This window comes from Phalacrocorax aristotelis, chromosome 15 (assembly GCF_949628215.1).
Source record: "Phalacrocorax aristotelis chromosome 15, bGulAri2.1, whole genome shotgun sequence".
NCBI lineage: Eukaryota > Metazoa > Chordata > Aves > Suliformes > Phalacrocoracidae > Phalacrocorax > Phalacrocorax aristotelis.
The window spans coordinates 1,603,543-1,624,733 of NC_134290.1; the positions used below are offsets into that span (position 1 = coordinate 1,603,543).

Here is a 21,191-nt window from a genome sequence, read left to right on the forward strand (position 1 = left end):
CACACCACACCTATCTTGGTACTATAGACCTATATGTGCTTGATTTCGGCTTGTATGACTGTGGCACAAAATTGCTGACCTGCGCATTGCAGTAGGTAACCTATACAAGAAAATGAAGTAACTTTAATGGCTATGGACTTGTATAGAAGATCATGGTGTATTTTTTACTTGTCTGACAAATTATTAAAATTTGTTTACTTTGTGTAGTACAGTTACAGCGTAACCTGAACAGGAGTTTAATGCCTGTTGCCCTGGAAGTTTTGTTGAAATTCTTGGTATTTGATGCTGCTGCAGACATAAGACAGGAGCTGTACAGTGCTTCTCTAAAGCTTACTTGAATAAATAAATCTGCAGCTAAGTCATGGATAACGTGTATGTATCAGACTGAGAAACTGTCATGGTAAACTTGATTGCTAGTATTTTTATGTAAAACAAGCTAGAATTTAATGATAGAAATTTCTGCTGGCCAAAACAGACCTTAAATGAAATTCCTCCGTTTCAGAAAGTTATGCCAAAATTTGCTAGAGTATAATTTAGAAATGGGATCAAAGTCAAGGTCTGCGGCAAAAGGGGTAGAATACTGTGTTATTTTTGGATTTTTCTAAAGAGTGTATATTAAAATGAAAAGATAAATCAATGGGAGCAAGCTGGGTACGTAGGTGAACTAGGTTGTATCAGTTTGTGCTACTTAATTCAGAGCTTCCTCTGGTCATCTGCTCTACCTGTAGCTGAAATATGTATCTGGTTACTTTCTAGGCTTTGGTGAAACGTTTTCAATTAAGTAAAGCCTTGCATTCAGCAGACAAGTACTTAAAAGCTAGTTTTGGTCATCGTTCATGACAAGGTTTAGAGGAAGGAAAAAATACCGTTTTAAAAATGAAATGCAGTAGTTAAATTTGAATGCAAAGGATCAAACTGAGAACTTGGGAAGAGTTCATATACGTCAGAGGTTTGAAACGTTTATTGCATTTCCATTGTGTTCTACCACCTGCCAGTAATGCAGATAAATATCTTTGTTGCGGTTTGCTCTTAACGCTTACCGGTTCAGACGCTATAGTGACTAGTCTTACTGTTGGAACCTGTGTGATTTTTATGCCTTATCTGTAACTATAAGCATTTTTAAAAAAAATTTTCCAGTCTGTATGGTGTTTTTTCTAATAACCAGCATTAAAGGGCTTTCTCGGGGAGAGGGTGGTGCGGTAGAAGGGTAACGAGACCATAGCTGATGAGCCTAAATAGGAGTTTGAAACTTGCCTGTTAAGTTTGCTTTGTTTCCTGCAGATCTCTTAACATGGACTTTGAGAATCAAGACAAAGAGAAAGACAATAGCAGCACTGCCGGGTCTTTTAATGGCAACAGCACCAATAACAGTAAGGGTTAGCTTTACTCCTTATATTTCTTTCTTCACTTCAGAGTGCTGAGTCTTCTTTTGCTTCATCCCTCTGTGTGTTTCAGCTACGGGTTTCAGCTGCGTGGGTTGTAGATTCACCTGATAAAATGGAACTGTTCTGTCTTGGCACTTACCATTTTGTTATGCACTAATACTGCTATTGAGTTCATGCCCGTGGAAGCTAAGTTTAAAACATCCATGTAACATTTCAATAACTCATAGAAATTGCATGCTGCCGTTTGTCAGGTTTTACTGGAAATGGAATATGCTTTACTTAGAAAAAAAACCCAAAACAAAAAACACAAAAAACCAAACCAAATGACCACAACAAACCACCACACAGTTATGAGAAGGGAGTGTAATTTCTTTTTGTCTGGAGTTTATCACTGTGAGGTATTAGCCAGTCCATAAGCAATGAGAGATCTCTTGGTATGTTAACTAGTCTGTAAGGATGCTTCAGCTTTATCAATAGAGAAATTGAAGGACAGAGTTCACATACGATGAGCTTTGGGCAGCTCATCTATAATGGACAACAAAATCTGCGTGGGGATTAATGCCAGCTCCTATGTGGTGCTTGTCCCCTCTGTAATCTATAAATAGATTCTAGGCAGCTTGGCCATTTGAGATGCACTGTTTTGCAGGTAAAAATGTGTATGTGAACAGTTAGAGTGCTGTACACAATGTGCTGTAAATACACACCTGAATTTAACTTACAGCAGTTTATATGGGTATATTCTGAGAACAGGCTCTAGAATGAATAGTTTCAGCAAGTTTAGAAGACAGGAGTGAGATATGTGAGCAGCCCTGTGCACAAAACGCAAAAAAACTGTTGCTTTGTTTAAGTGAGAAATATATCTTTAAAATTACAACATAATACATGTTATTAATTTTATATGTGTCTCTTGCTTTTTTGCCTTTTTTTAATATAGACTCTTGGAATTTACATGGTTGTCAGAGCTCTGCTTCTGTTGACAACAGAGAGCAAAGAGGTTGCTGTGCTTGATGATTCAGCAATGAACAGTTGAGGCTTTTGGCATCTGGGAAGTAAGAGAAGACAGTCTGGGGCTGGGGAATAAGCACATTAAGGGGATTAGCTGTCAAAATGATCAGAAACGAAATGAAGAACTTCTGACATTTAACACTACAGGCGCTAATTCCCATATGCTAAGGTAGTTTGTAGTATGTAATTTTGGGGTTTTTGTTTTGTTTGTTTTTTTCCCTTGGGAAGTTGAAGGGCATGTAAGTAAATGCACTTCCCCAAAGTAGAGTGAACTAGATTGAAGTCAAAGGTCAGAACATGGGAATTTCTGTGTCTTTGCACTGTCATCACTGGACTATCTATATTGTACTTTACCCTTTTGTACCAGACCTCAGTACCATAAAAATCCCAAGTGACTGAGTTCTTCTGCCTTTTGTTTTTAAAACTTATTCTGCTGCTTATGTTTAAGAATAGCAGATCTGTGACCTGAACTAATAAATGGCCATACAGTGCAAGTGTCATGGCTTCCATGCTCATTGTTTAGCTTTTCTTTTATGGAAATGGTTAAACACTTCTGACAGATACTAAGTTGTAGTGAGCATATTTCATGTGTGTTTGAAGTTTTTTGACATACACAGATATGTTGGTAGCTGAGTTGTGTAGGTAACCCCTTATTTAGACAACTTGCTACTCTTCCACAGAGGAAAAAAGAAATGGATATTCTCACACAGATGCGTGCGTGTATACTTTTATGTGTATGTCTGCGTATACGTATGTACATACACATGCACAGATATTCTGCTTGATAATCTAAATCCTTACAATCTTGAGACTGGTAAAACCATGCTTCATACAGCAGTGTCCCATTATTTTGGGGTAGCACAGTGATGTTAATCCGGTTTTAGATCTCATCTCAGTCTCAGTCTTGTATTAATTTTTCATTAGAGATGTTTTGGATACATCTCATCAAGTGACTACTTCAGATGTTGCCCATCATTTTTAATGCTCTACTAGTATAAGTATGTCTTGTATTTTTAATTGGGTTACTAGTGATGGCTTCCTTCCCCCCAGCTCACAATGAAATGTAAATACAGCTACAGAGACTGGTTAAGTATTAGACTTTGTGGGGGTAGGTGGGCTTTTCCAATTTTGAAAGCCTGATCTTCTCAATGTTGGTAGTAATTCTGAAAACTTGTGGTAAAATATAGTAAAAAAAATGTCCTGTCCCATTATTAATATCCCTAGTAGTCACACTGCATGGTTCAGGTGGGGTAAATAATCAGAATAAAATACTTCAGTATCTCTGCACTGTTTAAAAAGGCTTCCAGCTATAAAATGTGAGCATGAATTTTGGTTGGCTTATATGATAGAAGGCGATTTGTAGGGCATGCTGAACTGAGCTAGTAGGTTCAGAAACAGGTAAATGACCTGAGCGTTTTTTGAAAACTACCCTTTATTGTTAGGCTTGATGTTATCTGGTGATTGCAATCAGTGATACAATTTAAGTGTGTGGTGGCCTTCATCCAAGTGGAATTTGAAGCTGTGGCACCCTTTTCATAAGCTCAGTCAGCCTAATACTGTCTGCAGCTCTGCTGTGGGTCAGGCTCTGTACCTCGTGCTGAGAGGTTACATTAAACTTTTATGTGCTCTGTTCAACATGTTTGTGTTGCTCAGTGTAAAACGAAGCAAATACATAATTGCTGTATGACTCGTAATCCCTAAATAATGTTAATTTTTGTAATGTGCTATTCATTCTATGGCAGAAGAAAAAAGTAATAAGTTTTCTTTCACCTTTCCATTCTTGGATTCTGCAAAGCCGGGCTGTTGCTGTACACATCCAGCCACTGCAGTTGTGCAGCTTAGCTGGAGCATTCTCGCACTGACTGCTGTGCTTGGTTATGATGGTGCATGAGGATCTCAGAGTAAACATCTAATGCAGCAACACTGAAATGGGATATATTGTCAGAGTCCTCAGTTGTGTTGGCCAGGACAGGCTGTCAATATGTGTGTGGTAAGAAACAGCCCAAGTTAAATGTCCCTTTTTCTTCTGCAGGTATTCAAACCATTGATTCTACCCAGGCATTGTTCCTGCCGATCGGAGCGTCTGTGTCTCTCCTAGTTATGTTCTTCTTCTTTGATTCAGTTCAAGTTGTCTTTACAATATGCACAGCAGGTGACTAAGTTTTCTTCTCTTCATAAGAATTGGAATAGAACAGAAAGCATTGATATAATTAAATATTGTTGATAAGAATCATAATACATGTCATAGTACATTAAAAAAAAACTCATCAGGTTTCACAGTTGTATTTTCATGTCTCTATAGCTATTAATAAAGTGACAAGTATTATTTGAGAAGTATTTTCCACTTGGAGATTTGCAACACCCACTGAACTATAAATTGCCAGAGTTTTGGAAGATACTGGGTATATTATTTTATGTAAAGTTCACTTGTTCATAAATCAGTGCTCAGAACCGTACACGGTATTTTGTAATTCAGGTGCCTTATAGGATCATAGCCTAACTCTGGAGATCCTGTCCAGAGACTACTTTTCCTAGTTTCATTTTGGTTTTTGCTATTACTCAGTTTTTCTTTGTCTCACTAGCATTTTGAGTATTATTCTTTTGCACTGCTTGAATTTAGAACAGACATGTCATTTGGTCACTTAAGTAAATACCAGGGCTTTGGTTTTGGGAAAATTTTAGCCTTCTGATCTCTTTGCAGTTCTTCAAGAGACCAGCTGCTGTTCAGGGTGGCAAGGTTCTTCCTACTGCTCCAAATTTGCAGCAGCTTTTAAAATTGTACTCCACATACAGAGCCTGTGAAGATTTTTAAACCCCTAAATACCTCTCATCCTTTCCTACTTCATGTATATGCAGTGCAGGCTTTTCCCTCATGATTTAACTCCTGAGCTATGTGTCTTCTCCAGCCTCTTAAACAGGGCTCATGTTGATGGGTGAAATCTAAATCTCTGCTCTTGACACAGTTCTTGAGACTCCCGCCTGTAACTCTGGAGGCACAGTCCTGGAGAGGTCTGTTGAATGCTGCTTTTATCACTTTGACCTATGTCACATTCTTTCCTATTAAAAATAAATTATTACTTCATATAAATTCTACTATATGCTAGATATTAAGGGAATATATATATACACACAGATCTTAATTTGTCAAGCTTATTGGTCCATTTCCAGAATGACCTTGACATTTGTAATTTTATTTATAACATTTGTGGTGTGTAATAAGACGATGTTGTCAGTTGCGGCTTGTTGCAGGTTTCATAGAATCATGGAATCACAGAATGTCCTGAGTTGGGAGGAACCCACAAGGATCATCAAGGCCACCTCCTGTCCCTGCACAGGACACCCCAAAATTCACACCATGTTCCTGAGGGCGTTGTCCAAGTGCTTCTTGAATGTCATCAGGCTGGTGCCATGATGCCTCCCTGGGGAGCCTGTTCCAGGACTCCACCACCCTCTGGGGGAAGGACCTTCTCCTAATGCCCAGCCTAACCCTCCCCTGGCACATCTCCCTGCCATTCCCTCGGGGCCTGGCGTTGGTCACCAGAGAGCAGAGACCAGCCCTGCCCCTCCTCCTCCCCTTGGGAGGGAGCTGCAGAGCGCCATGGGGCTGCCCTCGGCCTCCTCTGCTCCAGCTGAACAAACCCAGGGACTTTAGCCACTCCTCATATGGTTGAGGTTTAAGAGGATTGAGACAGTTTGGCTTAATGCACTTGGGTATCTTTATTCTTGAACATGGTTTTATGATACTTTTGTGCCTTTCCTTGGTCTTGCATCAGAGGGTGTCATTAAGCACAGGGGACTTTGGCCTCAGAACCTCTAAAATGCATAGCTGTGTTAGAAGCTATACGGCAGGATGCGGACCCTGCTGGCCTTGGGAACTGTGGGACTTGGTCCCTCTGTTCCCTGAAGCTCAAGCAGTGCTATTTTACATCCTCTTTTTGTAGATTTGAGACTGATGTGGGGGGTCTTCTAAATTATAGCTGATGTCCTGTTCCTTAAATCCTTCCTAAATCTTTCTCCCACAAAGATTTGCCTTTCAGGGAAGAGTCAGGAGCAAGGGTAGGTACAGCAAACAGCCCAAGGCCAGGACCAGCTGCTAAGCAGAGGGCAGAGCTGAAGAGCCGGCACGTTGCCTGCAGACAGGCGTTAAGCCAAGGGATTCCCAATTGAGAGACTAGAGGGAAGAGAAAACTTATGACTGGACTCTGGACAGTCAGAGACGAGACTGAGAGCAGGTACTCATGGGCACCGTGTATTAGTGTGCTTACATTTTAATTCTTGTACTCCCTGAATGAGCCCAGCCTTGGGGTGGCAGCAGCTGGGGTTATCAGGACAGGAGGCGCAGCATTTCCTGCTGAGAAGAGCTGAAGGGGAGGGAGGGATTCCAAGGGCAAAGAGGGTCAGTCTGGGTGAGGAAGGGTCAGTCCCGCGGTGGTGGAGGCAGACTCGGGAGCAGGGCAGGCAGGCAGTGAGGCCTGCAGGACTTGGGGCAACAGGGCACAGGTTTTGCTCTGTAGCATTCTTTGCCAGGCACCTCTGAAAAGGTTCCCAGTTCAACATGTGCACAGTTGCCCCACTCTTCATTCTTTCCCTACCCACTCTGCTTTTTTTCCTCCTCTCTGAAATATTGATAGACCCGTGAGTTTCCATAGTGCTGTTTACATACAGAGGCTTTTTAAAATTTTATTTTTAAATGAAATTTAAAAAAAATCTTCCTCCCACCAGAAGCAGCAAAATTGAGGGGTGGAAAGATGTGGTTTGACCATACCAATTTCTTTTCTCCGGTTGACTTAAGCTGTGTACTAAAGAGAATGTTTGATTCCTTCCCATCATCTTCATTTGAGAAAAGAAAAAAAAATCCCTCTTAAAGACCAACAACCATCACCCCAGTTTTATAAGGAACGAGTAGAGGACAGCATGAAGATTTGATTTGCAGCATGCAGAAAATGTCGAGCAACTCTTCGATTTTCATTTCAGTCTGTTCTTGCTACAGCAGTTGTAGATGCGTGCTGCTGACGTGTCTGTGTCTCCATGCCCTCACTCTTCAGCCTTTTAAACAGTCCTTAGTACAAAATCAGTGCTATTATTTTTTTTTTTTTAATGGAAGGAAAAATGATTATAAATACCAATACTAAATGTTTTTATAACTGTGTGGGTGGGATAAGTATGCTTCTTTAAAAAGAAAATGTTTATGGAAATAGTCTATTTAGATATTTATGTATTTTTATTGTCCTGTTTTCAAAAATGTAAAGCACTTTGCATTTTAAAAAATTGAAGTTGCCAGCTACTGGATGTAACTTACTTTAAGTCGTACTGTGTTTCAGTAATGAATAAAGTGTTTTGAGTGAGATGGGGGAAAATGTGACTATCTTAGTTAAGAAGTGGAAAAATCCTCTTTATTATGCTGACTTAGTCTGTGTCATATGTTGAAGAATTTAAAAAGAATCTCAGCCGGTTTGTAGTAAGTTCTTTCATATTTGTTTTGACTCTCGGAATACTTTGAAAACTGTTTTTCTTCCTGACACGATCATTAATAGCTTTAAGACTTTTTTTTTAAGGTTTGGGGATGGGGCATTGCATTCCTTTGAGAGCTTTTATTTTGATTGAAGTTTGAAAGCGTACTAACAATAAAAGTTCTGCAGAAAACCTTGAGGCCTTTAGCTGCTCTTACTTTAATAATGCTGCAGCGTATGATAATAGGACATTGTTGCAAGAGCTTTTTCAAACTGGAGAAGCTTGTTTGTGTGCTGTAGAAATTAGGTCTGAATGTACTAATATTACCTTTTCTTATTTTTCTAGTCCTTGCAACAATAGCTTTTGCTTTCCTTCTGCTCCCGATGTGCCAGTACTTAACACGGCCTTGTTCACCTCAAAACAAGTAAGGACTTGAGAAATCTTTTGCTCCTCTTCTTGTATGTTGTGTTTATTTCTTTTAATGAGAATTCTTTAATGGAGTCTTTGGTTACGAGCACTAACCTCAGGGCTTCAGGGCTGGTGTTTGTGCATATTTTTTGTGCCAACACCATGTTTCCACTTTGAAACTAGGAAGCACAATTTCTGCAAGTCATGCACGCTTGCCAGCCTGGGAAAGGCCGTACCGTTGCAGGGGACTGGGTTTCCCAACAGTGGTTTTTAAGAAGTTTGGCTTATTTTGGCTGAGATTTGGTATTGGATTTTCATGTTTGTTAATGTTGGACTATGGGTTTTAATGCTGGCTCTTTCAGAGACTGTAGTTACACTGGTGAAAATCACAGATGTTAATGTCATGTTTTGAAACTAATTTTTTTTTTTTTTACCTTGTGACTGGAGTTCATGTTGCAGAAAGCACTATCTTAGATGGTACTAGGAAATAGCATTCATGCTAACAATTTCAAGAGAGGTGCCAGGATTTACAGGTTTTTTCCATCGCTGTAGTTCATGCTTCACACAAGTTATTTGAATGTGAGGAAAGCTTTTATTTTGTTGCTGTTTTGGTACCTATTTGTGGCAAAGGAACTTCCTTTCAGTTGTTCCTGGCATCTTTCATCAGCGGCTGAGCCTTGTTCCAACAGGATTTATTTTCTGTTCTTTAAATGGAAACATGAAGTCTTCTAGCTAATGTTTATATGTTGTTCCTAGGATTTCCTTTGGCTGCTGCGGGCGTTTCACTGCTGCTGAGTTGCTCTCATTTTCTCTGTCTGTGATGCTTGTGCTTATCTGGGTCCTAACAGGCCACTGGCTCCTCATGGATGGTGAGTATGAGAATTAAGGGATTTTACTACTGGTTTGTCCCTGTTCTGACACATCCAGTCACCTGGTAATGATTGGTGAAATTTGCTAATATTAATGGCTTGCTGAGTTGTAGTATTGTGTGGTAGACTCCCTGAAAACAACCACTGTCAGGAACACGCATGGGTAATGTTTGGGACACCTGTTTTTCTGGTTTGTAAAAGCTTCCAAGGAAGTGCCAGAACAGTCATGAAAGAGTCTGCTCTTGTGTGGTGTAGGGTGGATTGCTGGTGCTAGTTAAAGGTGCGTGGAGACACTGGTTGTTCATGAATCATAACTTGATCTTAACAATCTGGTTAATTTTTTTGCTGTGCATCGTTGGTTTTTGGTTCAGATGATCAAATAATTTGTTGTGAGACAGTTCACAGTACCTGGTTGTCTTTGATCTCTTTGATGCTTGCTGGTTAGGGTGGTGAGATGGGTGAAGCTGGCAGGCATCCAGTTGGCTTGAAGGTGTGATTCCCAACTACAGCCTGCCCCCCCCATGCTGTTTGTACTGAATTCACAGCTTACTGTTCCCAAAAGGAGCTTTCCTCCTCCCCTCCTGCCTTACAAATCTCTTGTGCTAGCTCTGGCGCTCATTTAATCACATGGTAAACTGATTCAGCTCACTAGAATGGCAGCGTACTCTTTTTTTCTTTCTTTCTTTCTTTCTGTCTTTCTTTTTTTTTGCCGAGCTATTTTTCTGCTGCTGCAGTGAGATGAATTGGATTATTGTGCAGTCAGGTACCTGCTAGATTTGGCAAAAGGTAAGTGGCAGTGTGATGGGATCTGAGAGGATGGAATGGATATGATAGTAAGGGATGCAAAGGTAGCCTGGAGCAGGACCTCTGCTTCTCAGCAGTGTCAGGCAGCTAAATTGGCTTAGGACATCTCATGAAATGGCACCCTGAGGTGGTGGTTGCTTGAGGAAAAATAGCTTGGACAACATTACCTGCCCTTGAAATTGTTTGTTGCAATAGAAAACATACAATCTATCAGCTTTCCAGCTCCTCCTAAATGAGATAGCAGCAGCAGCCAGTCCTGGGCACTGAAGCCTCTACTGGCACCTTGACTATTTCTTTTGTATGTAGGCGTTATGTTTCATTCATGCTTTTTGTTGCTTTAAAAGTTCCACCTGTTGTATCTGAGGGAATACCTTTTAAAGTACCCAGATGCTAAATGAAAAAAAACGCAGATGATGTTTGTTTTGTGTTAAGCAGAATAGCCCACCATGAAATCGAGGGTGATTTTTGATCTGCAGTAGCTACAAAGCTCAGTGGAGTGTCAAGTGTGGATTTTGGCAAAATCTGGGAAGACTTGTCTGCACTGAAATATTGACAGAAGCGTTTCCTTTAAAAAAGCTATTTTTGTGAGCACTTCAATCTGAAATAGTGAGCTTTGAGGTAATTAATCTGCAGAGTACTGAACCAGTCCGGTGCAGAGTGGTTTCTGGGTTTTATTTCTCTTGGTGGTTGTTTATGATTTACTGAATTGTGTTGATACTGTCTAGCTTTGGAGTATTTTATGTAGTTTATGTAAGAGAGCTCGTACTATATAGGTAAGCCTCCTGTCGTTTGTTCAAATCCAATTAAATCGTTTGTCAGTGACATTGAAGAGGGGACAGCATTGGCCTTCGTCAGGGAAACAGGCTCTGTAGTTTTATTCCTCACTCTGCTGCTGCAACTGGAATCACATCATCTCTGCCTTTACCCTTTGCTTCTCTGTAACTGAATACTTAAGACCCCAATTAATCTTGTTTGGAGGGAAATGTGGGCAATAAGTACTGCTCAGTAATATATGCAAGAAGAGCACTCGCTTGCTTTAAGCCAGCGCCTGCCAGCTGCTGCGTGTGCTGTCATCTAACTCCTCCTCCCCGCTTGCACGGGGATGATCTTCTGTTTCGCTGCCAGCAGAAAATGAAGTAGATGATGTGAACATGCTTCACATCGCCTGGGCTGGTGGCTGGAGGGAGAAGTGGGGCAGGTGTTTCTTCTGCACAGTATGCCTTGATTTTTGTGTGTGTGGTTTGTTGTTGTGCAGTTGATCCTCTCTCTCTCTCTGAGAGTGTTTCTACTTCAGAGCTGAGTAAAAAGGAGGGGAAAGACTTCATGGTAACTTCCAGTCCTTACAAAATCGAAGTACGGCAGTTCCTGCCAGAACAGTCTTCATTGCTCAAATACTACAATTCCCCCATCTGCACAGGAGCTGGTTGAACTGGTATTAAAGCCAGGAACATTTTAAGGGATAGAATGAGCAGATAGTGCCTGAGGAGGTAGTTCTGTCATGTGATGGTGTACATTTATAGGTCTTGAAATGCTTATTTCTCAGGGCGGATTGTTGGATGACAGAATCAAGGATGGTCAGTGTCCCCTAGTAAAGCCTGCTTAGAAGCTTTCCTAAAGAGTTGGACGTAGCTGGAGATGTACAATGGGAACGCTATAGATATATGCAGTGTTTACCTATAGGTACAGAGCAAACTAAACAGTCACGGGTACCCGGGAACTGCTGCAGACCTCATCTGCTGCGGCATTGGGCAGAGGCTACTTCATGTAGTCTTATTCTTACTCTTTAAAATACACTTTGAGAGTTTTATAGGAACACGATTAGGTCAGAACTGTTTTCTTCAAAGGTCAACTGGTGGCCTGGGGGGGAAGTTTAAGCCTTGCCAACTCGCATAATGGTTTGTAAACCAAACACCACACCACCAGCACCGTGGTGGTTTCATCTGTTCTGGACACAGTACTGCAGTGAACCTGAAAAACACACTGTATCTGGAGAGTCTAATCACCTATGCAAGAATATTCTTAATCCTCAGAATATCCTTATGGAATAAGGAGTGTGCTTGCAGGGACTGTGAAGTTAATTAGTTCTGTTAATTGAAGGTTAACTCTTTGAGTTAGTTCTCTCTTATTCAGCTCCGTGAACCTGCTGCCCAGTACTTCCAGCCCAGAGCTACTGTTTGTGTGGCTCTTTTACCTTCCCTCTCTCTCTCTCTGAGTATATTTCCATGAAGATCTGCCTTATATAGTTTGTCCACACCATCCATGAGCTTGGATATGGATGACTTTGTTTCTCATCTGATTTCTGGACTTTGTCATAGGAAAAGGAAGCTGGCTTCCATTTAGAGAAGCCTGTTGGTGGTTTGCGCTTTGCCCTATGTTACTCGTACTTGCTCTCAGGCATTCTTTGATTCTTGCTTCCCTTCTGTTTCTTAAATTTACCAATATTTCTTAAAGCAGTTGCAAAACTGCGTAATTATTAGCATGTGTATTTCACTGTCATCTAAAGGCCTTCTTTCCATCTCCTTTTCTACCCGTTATTTACTTAGTTTGAAAGTGTCTTGTGTGTGTGCCTGCGTTTGTTGCAGTGATAGCGAAATACGGTGTGTAAAGAAGAGATAAAACTTCACGCTGGTTAAAATATTTCCCCTTCTTGTTAATTATAACCTGGAAATCCTCTCCTAAATTTAGGCTTGCTTGAGCTATTATTAACATAGGCTTTAGAGAAACCTCTTGGATTTAAGACAGGCTCTTCCCTTGTATTTGCTCCTCTGCCGGAGGAAGTCAGTAACTGAAGGCTTGAATTACTGAATGCAGTTCTTTTTCTCACTGCTTTGCTGTGTCAAATTCTTTAAACCTCAATAATTTGCTTACATTTTACAGCTAGTTACAGTTATGCAGCATGATTTAGGGTACGTTTTAATCTGAGTAATCCCATTATTTCGTTAAAACTGGCAGCCATGACACTTCATGCTGTGCTGAGCTTGTTAGTTCTCAAAAGATAAGGTGGGTTTGGCAAAGTCGTTGCTGGGGTGCCACCCCCGGGCGCCGCAGGCAGCCACGCTGGCAGGTGTTTGGTGACCTTTTTAGCCTCAATCTGTATGGAAATGTTTCCTTAGTGTTTTGCTGGAAGAACTGCTCATCTTTCAGGTGAAATGCAAGTGTAAGGTGGCTTCACAGTTGCATAATTATAGTGTAAGAATCTGAAGTTTAACTTGTAAATTTTGGCCTAGCCAAGTTATCGTGCTGGTGGGCACGTACATAGTGAATCAGTCTTCCCTGAGGTCTCAGCTGGTCAAAATAGGATCATAAATTTTACAAATTCTGTGTCATGTTAGACTAAAATGTTTTGTTTACAAATGCGTGCGTATTTAAGTGTAATCTGGTCCCAACAGGACTCCATTATTCCTTGTAAATATACTGATACTGTAGATGAAAGTAGATTTTTTTTTTTTTTAAATTTTTTTATTTTAAGTATCTCTTTAGGGATTTGCTTGTAACCAGTTGAAATATATTCAACTGTCAGTTGAGTATCTTTGGTAGCTAAAGCTAGGCTTAAAGAAGCAGGAAATCACACAAATGTGAAGACTGGGATTTATTTTTTTTTTAGTGTAACATCTTAGTTTTCTACCCTGACAAAATTCCCCCTGGAACAGAACTAACACCCGAGCTGCGGCATGTCGTTCAGCTTGTGGATCTGGCTGAAAACTCACCCTTGGGAGAGGGGTTCGGAAAAGACTTGCCCTTATTTTTTTTCCCCATTGGTAGGTAGGCTTTCATATAGATTTTTGTTATTGGGAAATCCCTGTCTATCTAAACGATAATATTTCCTACTTAGTGTTTGGGCAGTCTTACACAATCTTGTCCAAGCAGATCGGTTTGGACGGGTTTTTGTCATATCATGTTCCAACATGTCACGTAACCATGCTATTTCTGAATTAAGAGTCAAGGATTTAATTTATTTTATGCATTTACTAGAAAACCTCCTCATAGTGTAAAAGTTGAGGTTTATGTTCAGGGCACAAAAGAGTTCAAAGATGGTTTGTTGCTTCTGTTTTTAACTGGGTAGTCAGTGTTTTACAGGGGAGATGGAGTCTCTAGGACACAAGACATGAAAACACTTCTTTGTGGTGGGTGGTAGAAGTTGAGCGGAACGGGCAGTTGTGCCTGCAAAGGGCTTTCCGCTTCCATGGGAGCACGTTTGCCGTTGGTCACCCGACCCTATTCTGACTTTTCTTAACTCTGGTAAGAAGAATGCCACTATCTGGAAATAGTAGACATCTAGTGCATGTGGTGCTGCACAGGTGCAAACAGGCTTCTTTGGGGTGTTCTTTGTGGGGGAGGTATTGGCTTGGGGTTGGGTTTTGTTTTGTTTGTTTTGCTATTTTTAGTGAACTAATTATGTGCTTGCATTTTGTAGCTCTGGCTATGGGCCTGTGCGTTGCAATGATAGCCTTTGTTCGGCTGCCGAGCCTGAAGGTTTCCTGCTTGCTACTCTCTGGGTTACTAATTTATGATGTCTTTTGGGTAAGTGTTTTGTTTGGTTTTGCTAAAACTGTTTTTATCCTTTGGATTTGTAATTGGCCTTGGGCCATTTTTACATGAATTGTATGAAGTTGATGAAATCTGGCAAAGCCAGAAGACCAGCTTCATTGCTCCATTCTGAGATGTTGAAGTCTGCAGCAGGATACAAAATTATTTCCTCACTAATTAGTTGACAAAAGTAGAAACATGATTAGAATGTTTCAACTTCGGCATATTATTTAAAAAAAGAAATTGGACCTCAAATTTTGAAAGCCTGGCTGAAGATCAGAACAAGCATTTCCAAGTAGACACAAAGCCTTATCCACATTTGCACAGTACACATGCCAACTTCTGGCTAGCAGTGAAATCTGCAAAACAGGAATGCAAACTGATTTATAGCCAGAAAGGTTGGCATAAAATCTTACTGCGCCTTTAGAAGAAACCTGACAGAATATATTTTGTAATCCTGAGAGGATTTTGTTTTACTTTCATATAATATCGAGCACTGATCCAGGGAAGCGCTTGCTGACAGCTCCGGCAGCCAGTCGGTTTCCCAGTGTGGTGAGCTGTAGTGTAAGAACCTGTTTGAAACAAGTGTTGCATCATTCCATGTGTGAGTGAGCACCGGACTTACCTCTTCTCTGCTTTCAAGCTTTCTCATCTTTTCAGTATCCAGTTACCTGCTTCTGTAGTCCTGGACTACCTGCTTTAGTCCAGACAGATTCTTTGCCGAAGGATCTCAAGATATTGATCAATATCTTGCTACCAGAAAGCATATTCCAGTTATTTTTGAGGATTAATAGTGTAAAAAACTTTATCTGAATTTTTTTGAAATACATTTTCCATTTTACCATCATATATACAACGTATGTATATGGAAAATTTGGATAATATCCTTTCTTTACTTGAATAAGCAAAGCAAAAATACACGCAACTTTGAGTTGCTGTATAATTGCAGTTTGCAATTTCTGACGATTTCCTTGCTCCACAGGTCTTTTTTTCTGCCTACATCTTTAACAGCAATGTTATGGTGAAAGTAGCCACACAACCAGCTGATAATCCCCTTGACGTTCTATCCCGGAAACTTCACCTGGGACCAAATGTGGGTAGAGATGTTCCCCGTCTGTCGCTGCCTGGTAAACTTGTATTTCCAAGGTAAAATCAGCAGTTCATTTACTGTGTTAGTTAAGAAAAATTTTCCCTCCCTGTACTTTTTAGTAGGACTGATTCTCTTGGAAAATATCAGCTTAGTTCCCTGTTCAGTCACTCCCTCCTCATGAGGAAAAGGTACATAATGAGTACCGAGGATTGACGCTTTGCCTCTGCTGACTTGCAGCATGCAGAAATGATCCTAATTAGGTTAAAAGGTGGCCTGTTCAGCACAGGATATGCGTTTCGACGCACGTGTGAGTTCTACAGTTCAATGACTGCTATTATAGGATTTATGACCTAATGCTTAAAAGCAAAAGACCTGAGGTTTATTATAATGTCAGAATAGTCTTGATTACTGCATAGTTGCAGGTGATTGGGAAAGGAGTTAGAAACCAATCTAAGCAAGGATGGCTTACCGGGTAAGTGCTGCGTTGGAGGGAGGCTATTCCACACCTGCACTGCGGGAGCTCCTCGATGCCTCAGGTTTTGAACCAGGTGTGCGTAGGCCCGCTTGGGCAGTAAGCCCCAGTGTGGCAGCTGTTATGCAGTAGGTTATGTTGGCATATTTACTCTGTTCTTGTTTCTTTAGATGTTGGGATGCTGAAATTACGGAGACTAGGAATCGACTGTCTGCAGTGATAAAACCAAAATTCTTAATTTTGTCAACTTCGTGATAACTTGATTTGACTTTGTTTTAATGAAAAAGACCTTGGATTTAAGATCATGGGCAATTTTAGTTCTTAGTCTACTTAACAATTGGCTCTTTTCTGGGAACCTGGTGAGACTATAGTTTTCTACATGCTTTGTCTTAACGAGGCCAAAGACCTGAGCAGTCCATAAAACTGACTTATTGGCTTGTAGTAGGGGTGATCTGTGTACAGGGGAATGAGGGTGCAGTGACTGTCAGTGTTAATCAAACAGCTTGATAAAATGGTCAGCTGGTGCCTCCCATCAACGCCTACAAGAGGGAAGATTGAAACGCTGAGTTGACGGATTTGTTTCATTGAGTGAGTTCAGAGCAAAAGCAGCTTCAACACTACTGGTAGAAATGAACTGGTTTGGAGCAACATGTCGTTGCTGTCAAAATTGGTGTATTTAAAACTGAGCTGAGGTGGTGGTAAAATCACTGCGGACAGAATCTTCAGGAGCTAGATTTGGCTTTTACTACAGAAAAGTTTGCCGGTAGAAAGAAGGGATGTGCAAAATGTAGCTCAGAACCAAAGTGGAGGAGTGTAGAGCTTGTCACCCTTCATCTCAGGCATGAAGCCAATTTCAGTTGCTCTCTAGTTCCACAGGCAGCCACTTCTCTATGCTGGGGATTGGAGATATTGTGATGCCAGGTCTTCTGCTCTGCTTTGTCCTGCGTTACGATAACTACAAAAAGCAATCCAACAGTGATTCCTGTGGTACCCCGGGACCCGGGAACATCTCTGGACGTATGCAGAAGGTCTCTTACTTTCACTGCACACTTATTGGATACTTTGTAGGTGAGTAATTAGTTTAATATGGATAGCTGCGTAGTGAGCAGAAGTGGGATTATTGTAGTAGGTTTAAAAGATGATGAAAGCAAAGGTAAAGAGGCTTTGGGAGAGTGCTTGGTTATGTTCTTTCTTTTTAGTCCCCCTCTCTTCGGGTTTCGTAGGCATGGTCTAGGGAGAACAACCCTTCTAGTCGTCGTCTTAAGATTTTTTTTTTTTTTTTTTTTATTTTATTTAGAGGATGAAAGAGATTATCAGTGTATTTGTGTTAGCAACTTTTTGTACTTTGCTTTACTAGCACATAAGGTGTCATAGCTTATACCTGGGTTATGGGAAAAATATGGGAGTTTCTGGATGGATGATGCTGTGCAAGAGCATGTCTGGGTAATTCATCTAGATAATTCCTGCATTTCTGTATTCTACTGTTAATGCTTATGATTCTGTGACATTTTAGTAGATACAGAATATCATAAGCAGTCACAGCTGGAATGCTGTTCATGGTTTGAGGTGGCCATCCCTCTCCTCCCTAACATAAGATAGGTTTTTCCCTAAGGTCAGGACGTGTGCATGCATACCTTGACCTCCCACAGTCCTTCCGAGGGTGAAAAGGAAAGATCATTTCCTACCGAGAGCCTTCCTCCTCCCCCCCCTCACCTTCCCCCCCCCCCCCATTCCCTCTCAGTGAGTATCCGGGAAGGTCATTCCTGGGCTGTACAATCCTTCCTCTAAGCCACCCGTTTCCAGGCTGGCGCCTCAGGCCAGCAGTCTCAAGAGGTACCAGCACTTCAGTGCGGTGCCTTCAACTTCCTCCCCTTCGCCTTTTGTGGTGTTCATTTCAGTTATTCTTAGCTTAGTCTTTGAGATTCAAAACTGCAGCAAGTGGTTCAACACAGCCTAATGTTAAAATAAGAGTGATTTTTCACTCTTTTGTTTGTTTAAATCATATTCAGGGGAGGCGAAGCACAGGTGAGTAACTTGTCCACAGCCTGTCTTTTAGAATGGTGTGGAAGGGAGCCACACGTGGGTGAAACGGTTAGAACATCCATCTGCAACCTAAAGATATTTATAGTCACTTTTTTCTTTTACAGGTCTATTAACTGCAACAGTAGCTTCTCGTATTCACCGGGCAGCCCAGCCTGCCCTACTGTATTTGGTACCATTTACTTTATTGCCGCTCCTCACCATGGCCTATTTAAAGGTAAGGCAGGATTATCTACTCGCAGCAGGAAGCTCTGGGGGTCGGCTGGACGCGGGTTCAAGGCTCTTGCACTGGGCACCAGCTCTCGTGAGGACGACACGTGTCCTTAACAGCCCTGGCCCAGAACTAGGGTACTGCTGCTGTTGGGGTGAACCTTCATTTTGGAGGACTGAGTGAGTGGGAGACAAGTTCCTGAAATAGAAGATAACTTATGTACATAAAGTACCAGTAGTTATAAACTAACCAAATTTGGAAGCATTAAATACTGTTTTAGTTAAACGAGTGCGTTTGTCCTCGCCCAGCGGGTCGTGAAGGACTGTGTGCGCAAAGGTTGAGCGGCAACTGGAGAGGCAGATACTTAATTTACCTCTTTCCAGTCACCTGTTCTGAACTGAAATTTTAAAATGTAACCTTTTCTGTCACAGGGCTGTTGTTGAAGCACACATCTAGCACTCTGCAGAGCGGAGTGTAAGAAAGGGCAGAATTTTCCATCTGCATAAATATTTCCTTCCTGTCAGAAACCCATTTTGGGTAGATCTGCCGCCAAAATAAGACATTCTGGCCTCATGGGGAAAGGTTTTGTTTTTGTTTTTGGTGTTTTTTTTTTTTTACTGTCTGTCTTGTAATGTGCAAAACAGGTGAATAGATTTGCTTCAAGACATGCTTGAAATTATTTATGCATTTTAAAATCTGAATTCTAAGTGGACTTTAAAGTTTCTGAGGGCACAGTCCTTCTGCTGTTTTCCTGCCTAGGGCGATCTACGTCGCATGTGGTCTGAGCCTTTCCACTCCAAGTCCAGCAGCTCCCGTTTCCTGGAAGTATGATGGAACAGATAGAAAGTGACCTGAACTTCTGCCTTGGTCCTTCTCACTTTAACATGAGGCTTTGCTGTCTCCTAAAGCTGGACTGGCTGGTACTCGGGGAGGTACCAATTCCGGGACTCGTATGAAAGGACTTTGTATTAAGAGGAAAAGGGGAAAAAAAAAACCGCTAAGATCCTGGAGCTCCGTGTGACTCTGTATCTCCCTGCAGATGTGGAATTGGGGACCCTTTGTGGAACTGCAGCCACTTTCCTCTTTTCCTCACTCGGATGGATTAGTACCAGACTACTACCTTTGTGAGAGAGGAAGAGACAGAGTTGAAACTGAAAACGGCTTGGAGTCGTTCAAAAACTTGTGAACACTAAAAGAAAAAACAATTAAGCAAATTGAAGCTTCTTCAGAGACCCCTTGTGGACATTGGGACCAGTTTCCTGCTGGACATTGGTTTTGAAAAGAACTGAGACAGAAGGTCTTCTGTCACAATACTGGGTTTTTTGATTTATTAAATATTTCCTGTGGTGTGAGGTTACTTATTAAATCCACAGACATCGAGTGACTTCTTGCAGTATACATATAAAAATTTGTTGTAACGAGTTACATTTCCACCCAGATGTCATGTTGCAGTGAAAAAGGGCACGATTTTTATACATATATATATACACACATATAGATATATATATGAATAAATAAAAAGGAAAACCTGCTAAGATCATGCTATGTAGCAGACAGGGGCTTGCTGTAATTTTTAGCATGTAGAGCAGTTTACTATGGCTTTCTTGTATATGGATTTACAATGAGCTGCTGTTTCCTCGCCCCCCAGCTGAACCTGCAGTTAAAACCCAAGTGTAGTATTTGTACTGATTGTACTCATGGACTTTAGGGGATACTCGATTTTGATCAATGTAGCAAACTAGGGAAGAAACAAGGTCAAAGCCAACCCTGTTCGTTGGAGGGGGGAGGGGGTGGGGGGGGTTTCTTTTTTTTTCTTTCTTTCCTTTTTTTTTTTTGTTGTGGTGTGTTTTTTTTGTTTTTGTTTTTTTTTTTTTTTTTTTAACAAACAGCTCCCTTGCAGGTTTTTGGTAGTTCCTTCTTGACCCAGTGCATGTATTATAGCAGCAATTGTCTTTGTGCTTTCTGATCATAGTAATGTATCACTTGTAAATACATTTTTTCTATTTTCTATTTTTTTGTATTTTTTGCATTTTGTTTCATTAGTGTGCTGTATTTTTTCCATGCCCCTGCCCCTTAAAGAAATGAGAAAAAAAAAAAAAAAAAGAAAAAAGAAAACTGTCCTTTACTGTTGTGACTGCTTGGAGTTTGTGTGTTGCCTGCTTTGTACCTGTAGCCTGTGAAAATGTGGATTTTAATTTTTTTTTTTTTTTTAAACCAGCAGTTGCAATTATGTTGTTTTATTGACTGACAGGCTTCCCTGAGGTAACTAGAACGTTTGTCTTTAAAAACACTCTGCCACATTGGGTTTGGGGAGCAATCCTGAAAGGCCGTAGCTCTCGCTAGCTGGCTGGATGCTGGTAGCTCTTCGCTGACCGGACAGAAAACAGGAGTTTCAGAATGCACCTGACCGGACAGAAACGCTGCTTTGGGGTGCAGTTTCACTCTAACAGGTGAGGAGGCTTCAGTGAAACCTCTGATCCTTTCTGCTCTGTCAGGTGTTACAAGAAGAGCACAGTGAGCGCAGTAGAAAATTTTGACTCCCCACGTGTGCATGTACCGTCATTAACGAGTGTCCTCCTCTGTTCCCAGGCGCACCCGCCGCGGCCCGCAGGCCTCGGAGCCGGATGGGACGGGTCTCTGAGACAGGCAAAGCGCTGGACGGAACAGCCAGGAGCAGCACGGCCCTTCGGGGGAGCCCTGAGCTTTAGCATGTGGCACGGGGAATGCCGTGACCTTTACTATTATTCCGCACCCCCCGCCCCAGTTCATATCCTTCACTGAGTTGAAGACAGTCCCTCTAGCACGTGCAGTGCTTATCCTCAGGTAACTGTCATGTGTTAATGACGTAAATAGTTTTTAATTAAAAATCTGCTGTTATTGCTCATAGCAGGAGTTAGGTCACAGACTTGCAGTCAGCTCGGGATAACAG

At 41.3% G+C, this 21,191-nt stretch overlaps 1 protein-coding gene across 5 annotated transcripts in view; it reads left to right on the forward strand.

Annotated features, from left to right (window-relative positions):
* SPPL3 (signal peptide peptidase like 3) overlaps window positions 1-20,272 on the forward strand; it is a 62,795-nt gene extending 42,523 nt beyond the window's left edge. For 4 of the 5 annotated variants that reach the window (XM_075110500.1, XM_075110497.1, XM_075110501.1 and 1 more), the window contains 9 exons: window positions 1,282-1,376; window positions 4,423-4,542; window positions 8,187-8,265; window positions 9,006-9,118; window positions 14,337-14,443; window positions 15,432-15,595; window positions 16,880-17,079; window positions 18,159-18,268; window positions 19,022-20,272. In XM_075110500.1, the coding sequence (XP_074966601.1) occupies window positions 1,282-1,376; window positions 4,423-4,542; window positions 8,187-8,265; window positions 9,006-9,118; window positions 14,337-14,443; window positions 15,432-15,595; window positions 16,880-17,079; window positions 18,159-18,268; window positions 19,022-19,093 (1,060 nt within the window). In that variant the 3' untranslated portion in view covers window positions 19,094-20,272. The remainder of the gene's footprint in view (window positions 1-1,281; window positions 1,377-4,422; window positions 4,543-8,186; window positions 8,266-9,005; window positions 9,119-14,336; window positions 14,444-15,431; window positions 15,596-16,879; window positions 17,080-18,158; window positions 18,269-19,021) is intronic. The other variant, XM_075110498.1, reaches the window with a different exon arrangement.
* The last annotated feature ends 919 nt before the right edge of the window (window positions 20,273-21,191 follow it).